Below are 12859 nucleotides of genomic sequence, written 5' to 3'. Positions count from 1 at the left end.
ACTATTTCCCCACACTGACTCTGCATTTGAAATGGTTTTATCTATTGAACCAAATCATTTTTCAATCTTAGTCGCATATGTCACTGCCAGTATCACATCAAAATCCAGTGTTCTACACTCAATTTTCAGTCAAAAGCCAAAGGAATCCTGAGGGCACTTTTATCATTGGGAAATCAGTTCAGTTAAACCAACTGAAAGTTAAAACTCTAGAGGCTTCAAGCTGGAATCAATGGTGTATGTGCTGATAGGTGACGCAACATGGTTCAAAGCTTCAAAGTGCTTAGAATTTAGTAGGACAGACAGATAGAGCCAAAATATTGATTCAGGATAAGAACAGGAGGAAAGTAGATGGTTCAAAGTGTAAAGAGAATTTTGAACAAGAAGTTACTTGAAAGATATAGAAGGCGCAACTGCCCTCTTCACCTGAATCCCATGTACTGCCATCTCCAGATAGCCCTCCTGAGAACATAGGATTATAGCCTGTCCTTTTGGTTAAGGAACTTTCTAGAAGCTTATTTATAAATGTTAATATGTTCCCTGTCAGAGATGCAATCAACCTGATATAAGGCATCAATTGGTTTCTTAATAGGAAAAGGGTCTTAAGGGAAGGAAGTATAAGACTAGGGAAGTTAAGCATTACTGCCTGAGGAACCCATTGGAAGGCAACCAGATAATCAAGGCAGCTGCCAGACTGTGTGAGAGAGCGAGTAGAAGAGCCCTCCTCCGCAAAGAAGTCAAGGTACTGAGAACATGTGGCCAACCGGAAGCAGGTCTCCCATGGCCATTTTCACAAACGAAAGTCCCAAATGCAATTTTGGCATTGTAGTCACATTTGAAAACATGACTACTGGGACAGCACCTCCACAATCTGCAGCAGGAACTGAAATCCTTATACAGACGGGAGGCATGCTTATCTTTAGCTTGTTGTCAGTGTAGTAGAAGCTTAATGACCAAATAAACTTTATACAGTAAGAGTAGAATCCAGAACCCTAATCTAACAAACTAGAGAAATCATTATGAATCATTTTTAAAAGGATTCCTTGGAGGGTAGTTGATGCCATGTCATAAAGCAAGAATAACTGGGATAGGATTGGAACATTTTATAATGACAACAAAGCAAGGATATTTCAAAGAATGTCAGGGACAGTGCTATAAGGACAAAGGAGCTGGCCAGAAAGAGTTCACATGGGCCAAAATAAATCAATCTGGTCCATCAAAAAAGAAGACACTCATCTTGGTTAAGTCTGTGAAAGGTCAGGAGTTCAAAACAATGATCAGAAAAGTGTGCTATAAAGTATACAAAACGGAAGTTGCAATACAGAGAGAAAATAAGACGTATAATTATTTGTATTAATTTTAACAAGTTGGGGAGTGTTATTAAAATACAGGTGCTTTGTTTTTCTGTAATTGTTTTTATATTACATACACTACATATATACTACATGAAAGAATAAAGACCAAGGACTCTGAGTAAGCCAAATAGTCCTAGAAAACCAAGTGTTCCAAGTTAAAGAAGGACTAAGGAACACAGCTGGCGACAAAAATAGTTAGGTGGAGAGAGGGTCTGGCAATGATGGTCACACTCAATAATCAAACAGAGAGAAAAGATCCAGAAACATGATCTAAGATGATAAATTAGCCAAATGGACCAAACATCATTGAGTAGAATCAATCCCTCATCTCCTCGGGAGAAACCTCTAGAAAGCCCAACTAATTTCAAGAAAATATTCAAAAGGCATACATAAGCTTTTAATAATGTTAACAGATTAGGCCAATACATCATTATGTCAGGACAACGGGATATGTAACACTGGCCAAACAAGACATGAAAGTAAATTATTTCTGGGTGATAGGGGGTGGAGAGGGGGCTGGGACCAGATTATAAATAAGAACCTACCTGAAAGCCATATACTGAAAAGGAAAAAACAATCTGATTGATTTCACAAGTAAAGAGAATGCAGACTGGCGCCATGTTCTCTGACTAATTATCGATTGGTCAGAAACCAGATCTGTAACCCTGGCAGGTTTGCAGGGGTATTCTTTTGTTTTTTGGTGCCCATAAGATCATGTCAGCTCTGGGTAGGTATCAAAGTATTATAGTCCTAGGATAAGTCCAAATGAGTGTACAGAGAAACGAGTGAAAGTTGTAGTATGGATTTTTCAGAATAGGTTTAAGTGTGGAAAGTTTGTAATCATGTATCTGGGCGTTTCACCTGCACTTTTAGGTATCTGAAGTGCTCAAAAAATCAGCTCTACTAAGTTTGTTTAAAGGAATTCAATTTTATAACTAATGTTTAAATTTTTAACAGCTGTTTAATATTTGAGCAATAAACAATATGCAAAAGTGTTCTTTTCCAGGTATAAACAACCTCTGGACAGTTAAAAAAATCAGTAGTATTAACTCATTAGCAAGTTCACTCCTTAAACTGGTTCCTCTTCACTGCAGACTTTAAAACATTCCAAATGAAGTCACGAAAGGAAAACATGCCACATACACATTTTAAGTCCAAAGACACCCAAAAAGTCAGAAACGGTGGTTTTCACTTGAAATTGAGAAAATAGGTACTTTAGGTTTTCCTTTGACATTCTTTCTGAACACTCCAATTTTTTCCATAATGAGCATATTTTATTTTTTATTTTAAATAAGAAAAAGATAATAAACATTTCTTTGAAAAAAGAATGAGGCCACCCATCCCTGAGGAGAGTGTCTCTACATGAGGTAAAGTTTAAAGATTTCCTCTGGGGCTGCTGTGCTAAAAATTCACTGGTGTCTGGGCTTGAGAACATCAAGCTGAACTGACAAAGGAAGCAAGAGTGGCAGGCAAGGAGCCTGGTGTCAGAAATAAAGTAAAAAGGTGGGATGCAGGCAGAAAAGGGGAAAGTAGATACAAACAGGAAGCAAGAGCAAGAACCCAGACGTCATCATGAGGTTATTAAGCCTTAATGAAGAAGACAGGACACAGAAGACAAGTTTGCAGGGCCAAGAGCTAACTTTGCAGATCAAGTCAGGCCCACAGGCTGGGGCAGGAGGAAGACAGTGCCTGGGTACCTGGAGGATCTTCCTGTCTGGCTCCTGATTTATAATCAGAACTTCTGACCTGCCCAATTCCCTAACAGATAATGACTACATTCTATACCAGTAATGTTGCTATATCCATAACCAGGATATAATGGCTGAACGTACTTATTTATTCTCAGCATCATTTCTAATTATGCAGCAAGGGCAAACCCACTGTACCTAGTAACTGGAATCTGCTACCCAGCTTCCAAAAGTGTCTTCCCCAACAGAGCAGAATACAGCCTCATCTGAGTAACTGACTACATTCTTGACCATCGCAGGAAAAAATTTCGATAGAATAAAACTTTAGATACGCTTGACACTACTGAGTTCCACATCAAGTAGCAGCCACGCGTTACATTTAGAGCAGAGAAAAGTGAAAGAGATTTTCCCAGGGAATGTTGTTTATTAAGTAAACACTGCTTTGAAAGATCCTACTTAAGGTCAGATCTGGTGAATGAGGGGCTCCACAGGAATGTGTTTCAGGATGAGGAACAGTGATGGGAACTCCATGACCCATAACTGAATGACTGAGGAAAACAGTCCTAGAAAATATCACACCAACACAGGCAAACAATTGGCAATATTAAGAAGTTGCTTTCTCTTTGTTTAACAAACTGTTGAAGCCATTGTTAAAACTATGGCACACACAGTCAACCTCAGTGCAGTTCTATATAACTTCTGTAGAAGAACAATGACATCACCAGAAAGGAACTTAGCATACCGTTTCACCATTTCTTTATAAGCTGCCTAACAGTAATGCCCCAGGTGTCCATTTCAGAAAAAACAATTTAAGCTTATACAAGACATCCTATGAGCATGCTATACATTAGGAGATTAGCACTATGATGCATGGATATGATAATGACATTGACTAACGGTGGCTGACGTAGCAGGTCAAAAAACAGCATTAACCATGGTGTTAAGTGATCATTCTAAGCACTGAAAAAATATCTGACAAAGAATGTTGGGTAACACATTTGAAAATATTCCTCAAAATAAGCACTTTTGCACAAGAAAACTTTTAGAAAACCTGCTGGTATAATGATACACTAGCCACACACAAGGAGGCAGGCATAGAAGTGTTTTTCCCCCCCCAGTTGTTCTAAATTATTAGAATAAAAAGAAATCATAGAAAAGGCACCTACATTTGGTCTATATTTCTAGCAACAGTCATCTTCCAAAGAAATCTCATAAGTACTGATCGGGGGAGGCAAGGGGGAGTCAAATTATATGACATAATCAAAATTCTTCTCTAGTAGGCCAGAATTGCAATGAATTATTATAGAAACCTTTTCCTTTGGAGAGGAAAAGAGCCAGGAAGAAGTTGATATAAACCTCTAAGCAGAAGATTCTGCCAGAAAAATGACTTCTAGTGATATAAACACAAGGCAGATGTTCTAAAAGAAATTTAAAATTTAATTAGACATGAAGCTTTCCAGTCATTACCTGTGTGTATAAAAAACAAAAGCCACAAACTGGATTTTAAAAATCATCTTTGTTACCATCTAAAAATCACATTCTACCAGGTCATTAAAATTAAGTGATCTGTGAACTAGAAGAATTTCAACATTTTCAAAAATTAAGTAATTCAACAATTGCTTTAAAACAATAAATGTATCTTGTTTTGACTAATTTAAAGCAACTTCTAAGTTTCTTCTTTATCACTAGGGTACAAGTTCTATTGAATGAATAAAACAAAAATTATGATGAATTTCATTAATCTGTGATAAGGATTGAAGCAAATTGATACTTTTAAGAGTATCAAAATAAAAATTATGACCATCAAAGCTGCTTATTTGATATATTTTGGCTATATTTGTGAACTAGATCATAACTCAAGAATACTATAGTACATTACTAGGAGATCCCTAAAAGTTTTAACTTAAAGTTTCTCCTTATTATACTTATAGGTCTTTATTCATTTTCTGGTTTTCCATTTTGAATTAGATTTTTAAAATTCAAAAAAATATATCTTCAAGGTCAAGAATTGTTTTTGTGACAATTATTTTAATTTTGGACCAGCAAGTTCAAAATAGCTTGATCTAATAAAAAGTTCTTCAAAGTTATTAAAATAATTTAGATTTCTTTTAAAATTAAAATTGTAGTTTTATTTAAATTTACTTCATGGATTTTAGTTGTATTTTCCTACCTCAGTGCATGAATGCAATAAATCATTCTTGGTATGTTTTTCCGGTCATAAACATCTGTTGTTTCTGGATAAAATATCTGGAAAACAAAAGAAACAATGTATTTATTATGTTTTGCTTTTCACAATTATTTTAAATCTCCCAAATGATCCTACTTTGATTGTCCTTGCTGTGTTGTTTTTATTTAAATGTAGAGGAACCTTTCAGTTATAGTTTGATCTTGCTCTAGAGGAAGACCAATGAGTGAATCTGGACTCCTGCCTGACAAACCACTCTTCCTAGTGGCTGAAGAGAGACTGTGTGTGCGGGTTGGGGGGGGAGGTCCCAGCGCACCGATCCCAAAAGGCTGCATCCACATGGCTAGGTGGTGGTTTCATTCCATATGGCTTGAGCCCATGCAGGCTCTGCTTTCTGCAGCAGAGTCACTCCTGTGACTGGCCAGAGGCCTGCTGGCTTGAGAACAGTGTTTTTCTTACAGCATTTTATTAATTGTTAAGGACTTGGCTACACAGATCTGTAAACATGTGTATACACACATACACATGAATATTTTTTTCTGCTTAAAGTAACAGACTTCCCAAATACAATCTAGAAAATGAAGTGAAATAGAAAAATATCTATAATCCCACCTCCAAATCGTCACCATTAGCATTTTGGTATTTTTTCTTCCAGTCTTCTTTCTGGATTATGTCTCTGATTTTTTATATTTTGTATGCGTGTGTTTGAAAACAAAATTGTACATATTGTAGATGTGCTTAAAACATTTAATAGAACATGACTACTGTCTATCTCCTTTATTATTCTATAAGAACATTGTTCCTGATGGATGCATGATTTTGGAACCATAATTTAACTGGTTCCCTGTGGCTGAACGTTTTTTTGATCCCAATTTTTTTCCTATTATAAGTCACTGCAATGAACATCCCTGCATTCTCTGAGTACCTGACTACCTCTTTTGGATAAACATCTAAGTATAAAGTTACTACTAGACTAAAAGGTCTGAACATTAAGGCTTTTAATACCTATTTGCACTATTCTTAAGCTTGAAACTAAAAGCCTAATAAGAAACAGATCTCAGAATGGGGCACCAAACTTATCTGTTCCTAAGCACCAAAAAATAAATAATCAGGTTCAAAGATTCTAAGATCAAGATAAGCATACAGGCATTATCTGCTTTCAGCAAATATTTTATAAAATTTGACATAAATATTAAACCACATACAGTATAGTAGTACTTGATGCTCAAGTACAATTTTCTGTTAGACATAGCTGAAAAAAAAAGAAGCAAAGTTTCCTGAGATACAAATGTGTAGGCACTGAGCACTGAAAGAAATGTCTGTAGCCCGGGAAAATTCAAAGTTCTTTCCAACTTTCCTTAAGGAGAAGCAAATTCCCAATTCAAAAGAATGTGACCAGGTTTAAAGTTCTATATATAAAGAGGACAATAACTGCTCCTCTTCTTTAAAAAACCCAACAAACAACAACAACAAAAAAACCAAGAAACTTTTATATTTCCTCTGGAAAATCACTATGAATGTGTCCTCATTTAGCAAAGGAGATGGGATCAATTTGTAATTCACCAGAATGTTTTATTCAGCACTGTATTCCCAGCACCTAGCATGATGCTGAGCACAGAGTGGCACTTACTACAGATAAATGAAGGTATTACAGTCAGTTCAGTACACTGTTGGTTTCTCATTCCACAATGTAATGTATCGAAAACTTCATAATAAAAATCAGAATTAAAATAGAATCTGCTATATAGATCACCTGTTTGGCTTAAAATCAAGGGGAACCTGGCCCGTCGTACATGCAATTGGAAAAGGTTTAAATCAAATCTATCAAAATAATGAAATTACCCTAATCTTAAATTTTATTGCCTCATACAGGAAAATCCTACTGGAAATTTTTTATTAATCTGTTTACCACTCAGCCCTACTTAGTATTTGCTAAATCAAAATCTAGAACTATGAATTCTGTATTATAACTAGTTCCTAGAAGGGCATTTGATATTCTGGACATTTTAGAAGAAGAGAAACAATTAAAAATGACAGAATAAATCAATATTGAGTATTTTGAGATAAAATAAGCTGAGCTAAAACAGACATCAGAAAAATATATTAAAAATAGGCATTCATAATTTACTTTAAGGAATTTTTTGTTTTTGCTGTGGTGGGTACTTTTAATTGCAAACCTGGATTAACAATAATTACAACACAGGTCTTAAATAGCCTGTAGCATATACCCTTGCCTTCAAAGTGGTCCACTCCTAAATCGTTTCTTTAAAATAGCTGTACATATTAAGCAATATAAAGGCATGAACTATAGATATATTAAAAAACCTGATGGATCCTGAGGGCATTATGCTTACTGAAAAAAGCCAATTGCTAAAGGTAACCTATTATATTATTCCATTTCTATAACATTGTCAAAATGACAAAACTATAGACATGGAGAACAGATTAGTGGTGGTGTGGGGACAGGGCTGGGAGAAGGATGCAATACAAAGGTCCACTCCTCTGCGGCATCTATACCCCGATTGTGGTAGTGGTCACACAATCTGTTCATGCGATAAAACCGCATGGAACCCCCTCCCCAAATACACACAAACGGACACATGTAAAAATGGTAAACATCGAATAAAGTTTGTAGTTTAGTTAACGTCATTGGGGAAAGCTGAATGAAGAGTAAACATAGATGTACTATTTTTGTAACTTACTGTGATTCTATAATTATTTCAAAATAAGAAGTTTAAGAAACGCTCTACAATTTCTACCAAATGTAATTATTTCCTCATTTCTCCTACTTGTCTTTCTGTCACATAAGCTTAAGGGTGCCTGCTCTTTGAATTTAACAAGTTCTGGAGACTTATTGAGTTTTATTTGGAAGATCTATTTCAGGAATAAGAGCTCTAAGCCCCTAGTCTTTAAAATTTTAAATGATACAATGATTTATAATAATAATTTATAAAAATAAATTTATAATAATCTACAGTGATCCAATGATGATACAGTGAGATTTGGAATCTTAAGTATAAATAGCTATACAAAAAAGGGAGGTGGCTATTTGAAATTAACTATCTATCAGTTAAAGCTTGTTCTGACCTTGTTTACTTTTTACCTGATCTTGATCTGTGTGCATAGTTCATTCTGAGTTCTTGCCATATATTACTGTGTATAGGTCTTTCCATGTTTCTGTTGAGTCCTAACTTTTCGCATTCCTGAGGCAATAAGACAATCTGCTGCACTAACATACCTAGTCTGCCAAATCATTTTTCATAATGAGGTGTTTGTACAGTACGGTTTTTGGCTTTCCAGTTCAGGTTCCAGTATTTGAAGGCTTACCTTGGGTAGACCAATAGACTCCATCGCTCTTAACCACTGGACAGTATTATCTGTATGTCGAAAATGAAGGCCAGACTTCTAATGTGAGGATGGGATGGGGAGAGAGGAAAGAAGGAACCACACAAAAAGTGAGTCATTTGTAATAACTTTTTTCATTAACAGGATGCTTTTCAACTATATTTCTCCTAAAATAGAGTTATTAAAGTCCACATAAAACAACCAGAGACATAGTAAAGCAAACTACACTATATTAGCAACACCTCAAACATCTGTAATGGACCATTCTGGTTTCCATTGTTCACACATTTGAGGTACCTCTGAATCTTAAAGAACATTTAATGTCTAGCGCATGCCTAAGGATATTTTATGAGACGTATGTGTGCATGCATGTGCATAAACGCACACATACACAGTGTCATCATTTTGGCGACCATCGCTGAGAAGCCTAGTAACTTCAGGAAAGAGAGACAGAGTTTTTAGAAGACTAAATAAAGTGCTTTTTTCCCTGGTTTCTGGTTCTGACAAATCATTTTTTCTGGTTGTTAATGTAATATTCTACAGAAAACCTGGAAAATGTAGAAAAATGTAAAGATAAAAACAAAACCACTCACAATACAGAGTTAATTTTGGTATCTATTCCTTCTGTAATTTAACCCTAATTTGTCCTTATAAAATAAGTAAACCTTCAATAGAAATGTTTTACAAGACCTTTTCTATTCATAATAAAAAAATCTTTCTATATTTTTAATTTTCCTTTATAGTTCTAATTAATCAGTCATTTTTTTCTGCATATTCCATAAATTGCCTGTATCTCATGAAGTTGTATCAGGTAATGAGCCATTGAGAGCTGAAAATGGTGTTGTATTTTTAATTAATTAAATGAATAGCACAATGTTATCTATTTTAAAACAAAAAAGTAACGATAGCAAGTGTCATCCTATGACTAGCATCCAGTAATCACATTCAGAAAATCTGGTTCTTCCTATCTTCTGTGACCATCTATAATCTAATAGTTTACTTAACAAGGAATATTTTTGTTGCCGTTAGAAATTATGAAATATAAGCAAATTAACATTTGAAAAGGTTTATGTCTTTTTAATAGCGGTCATTATTTACTGAAATTGGTCTTGAGTGTGTCAAACATTTTATGTAAATTATCTCTAATTTTCAAAACACTCTGCAAGGTGATTGTCATTCTCGTATTTTATAGATGAAGAAACCTAGGTCAAAAAGATGATGTGATTTGCCTAAAGTGAAACTGCTGTTAAGTAGCTGGTCTTGATTCAGTCTAGGTGTCCCCAAACCTGAAAACCCTCCCTGTGCTAACACACCCTGGAGAAGAGAACACAGAATTATTGATCGTCGGATTATTCTTCAGAGGAAGAAATTAGCTGGTTACTATGAAATAACTAGAGGGAGAGGGAGAAGGAGAATGAAAGGAAAAAGAGAAAGGAACAAGGGGAGAGGGGAGGGAGGCAAGGAAAAAGAAAGAGAGAACCCAGATAGTTAACGGCCAGTCCGTAGTGCCTGAGGGTTTGTAACTCAAAATAAGCAACTTTTGCAGAATACAAACGATTCTCAGACACAGTCATTCTGTGTGGCCATGGAAGAACCATTTCAAAATAATCCACAATCATATCAAGACTGAGGAAAGGTCCTTTGGCACCACAAAATAACTAAATGTCCTCCTCCTGCAACTTATGAGTGACTTACTTCTTGACTCATGACCATCTAGCCCCTATTCAATTTTCTTACCTACTAGATAAAAATTACCAAGACACCAAATTGATTCCACTTCCTGACAACACCCCAAAGATAACTGGGTCCTTACTTCCCCAAATTCTTATTAGCATCATCCAACACAAGCTCAAATCCACACTAAGCCCCTCGTTTCTCCTCGCCTCTATAGGTATGCATTTTTTTCTTGCTACAAGTTAAACAAAACTAATTTTGTGTGACCCCAGGTGGGTTTCTGAGGGACTTTGGCTGGTGGGCTTCGATAATTCCAAACCATGTAACAAAAACACGCTAACCATTTAATGGTCTTATTAGCCAGGTAACCTCAGGGAAGTCACAATCTTTCTGAACCTTGGTACCTCTGTTACAAAATGGGTATAGGATTGCCTCTTTGAGTTGCAGAGATTAAATGAAAATATTCATAAAGTACTCAATAGAAAGTGTATTTAATATTGTAATAAATGTTAACTATTATAATCATTATGCTACAACACTGGGCCTGAAACTTTTATTCACCTTTAATGTCAGAAAAAGGGTTAGCACTTCATGTAAGAGGCACTGAAAGAAAGGGTGGTTATCTTGGTCATATTTCTACAGTAAATGAAATGACAGATTTCAAGTCTTTCATCCATTTTACATTTTTTAAATAAAAAAAATTTTCAATTTCAGTTGACATTCAATATTATATTAGTTTCAGGTGTACCGCACAGTGGTTAGACATTTTCCTTTATCCATTGTAAATACCCAAGGAGCACTGACTTCAGAACTCTTAGTTCACAGCTGCATATTTAAGCAGTTTCAGTGAGTGAACTGTATTAACATCTTTAATCTACCAGAGTTGCTTCAGTTAGAACTAAAATGGTCTTCTAAACCAGCTCAAGACACACTTACTCCATTATAACCATTTTTAGCTTGTCCATTTTTTTCACCCATCTTACATATTAAATCTAGATGAGATGGCATATCTATAGTCATACTTAGACAAGGGTTGTTATTGTCCAGCTACCTAATTTCTTTCAGGCATCAGACTAGAAAGCATATGCTGATTTTTCACTGCTAAGCTATTATAACACCAGCAAACAAAGTTATTTTAACTTAAACTGAGTAGATGAGGGATTATGTAAGTCTTCTTTAGATGGTAACTTCTTACAGAGTAGAATCAAAGCACTTTAGAATTATGAGGTAGCTTAGAAATCAATAATTATTCTAACTTTAATAGATGAGGAAACGGAAGGCCCAAGTATTTAAGACACACTCAGGCTAACTTAACTTGTTAAACTCAGGGTCAAGACTATTTTGTAAGACTCCTGACTCCAAGTACAAATATTCTGTTCAATTTATTGCTCACAGAGCCTTAGAACCAGCACCGCCTCAAATGTTCATGGGGTGCTTACCTCTACCAGGCACCGTGACAAGTGCCTTGCACGGATGATCACAGTGTCTCTACAAAGGCTGATACGATTAGTATTATTGCCACTTTACAGGTAAGAAAACTGAGGCTCACAGATGTAAACTTAGTAGTAAGGGAAGACTCAAATATTTTGATTAAGAGCTCACAGTACTAACCACTATGTATATGCATTCCTTATCTAAGGCTAACTGAAATATTCACCAATCATTTATTATAAGTCTACAGTGATCAATGCAATGTCCAGAACAATACTGGTTTTTGTCTTGAGCCTTGTCAGGTTGAGTCCTCTTCAAGGAATGCCTTCTTTCCTCCTCCTCTTCTCTCTCTTACTCATCCTAGGCAGGCTGGAAACACTCTCATCTCTCAAGTCTCCACCACAGAAACCTTCCTGGCTTCATCACCACCCCATTCCTTCAGAACTGACTGCTCTCTTCTTGGTTGTCTCCCATTGTCCACTCAGCTGTGTTCACTTCACCACCCCTCCATCCACTTCCAATCTCTGTCCAGATTCACCCTTTGTTTTCCCTCTTGAACTCTCATTCACTCCTTGTCTGTGCAGGCTCTGTCACATGGACTGAATAATTCCGTCACTTCACGTTCATCCGCTCTCCAATTTACTCCACATATAGCAGCAGGCTGGACTTCCTAAAGCACACACTGCGCCCTGATGCCTCTGTTTAACATCTCAAAGGCTCCCCGCCTCCACCCACCCACTTAGGATGACATCCCAGATCCTCCCTGTGTGACTTCATGTATATGTATCCTTCTGCTTCCCTCCTGGCCTCATTTCTCATCACGGTCCCTCAGTGAATGCTTGCAGCCATTCAGTTTGGCCAAACTCTATTCTTCCTTGAGGAACCTCTCACAAATGGCCCCCCACCCCCAATTGTTCTCCCCACTCCCCACCCTTAACTCTGCCCATGGATGATTTTCTTCTCATTCTTTCAGCCCGAATAAATGTCTCCTCAGAGAAGGACATCTTCTGTCCATTGCTATGTGTCGATTTCTTCCTTCGTATACTTAACACAATTCACAACTGTATACTTACTCGCAGTCTCTCTCTCCAACTGTCAGCACCATGAAGCCATGTCTGCCTTGCTCACTATTCTGCCTTGAGTGCCTGGCACATAGCAAGTGTTGATAAGTATTGTATAAATAG

At 36.4% G+C, this 12859-nt stretch overlaps 1 protein-coding gene across 1 annotated transcript in view; it reads right to left on the bottom strand.

Moving 5' to 3' along the window:
- Positions 1–12859, bottom strand: part of IQGAP2 (IQ motif containing GTPase activating protein 2) — a 250314-nt gene that overhangs the window by 108819 nt on the left and 128636 nt on the right. The window contains 2 exon segments of the mRNA XM_006913156.2: positions 5211–5287; positions 8553–8630. Coding sequence (XP_006913218.2) covers positions 5211–5287; positions 8553–8630 — 155 coding nt within the window.

This window comes from Pteropus alecto, unplaced genomic scaffold, assembly GCF_000325575.1.
Source record: "Pteropus alecto unplaced genomic scaffold, ASM32557v1 scaffold20, whole genome shotgun sequence".
In the NCBI taxonomy this organism is placed as follows: Eukaryota; Metazoa; Chordata; class Mammalia; order Chiroptera; family Pteropodidae; genus Pteropus; species Pteropus alecto.
This window is presented reverse-complemented; position numbering and strand designations above follow the sequence as displayed.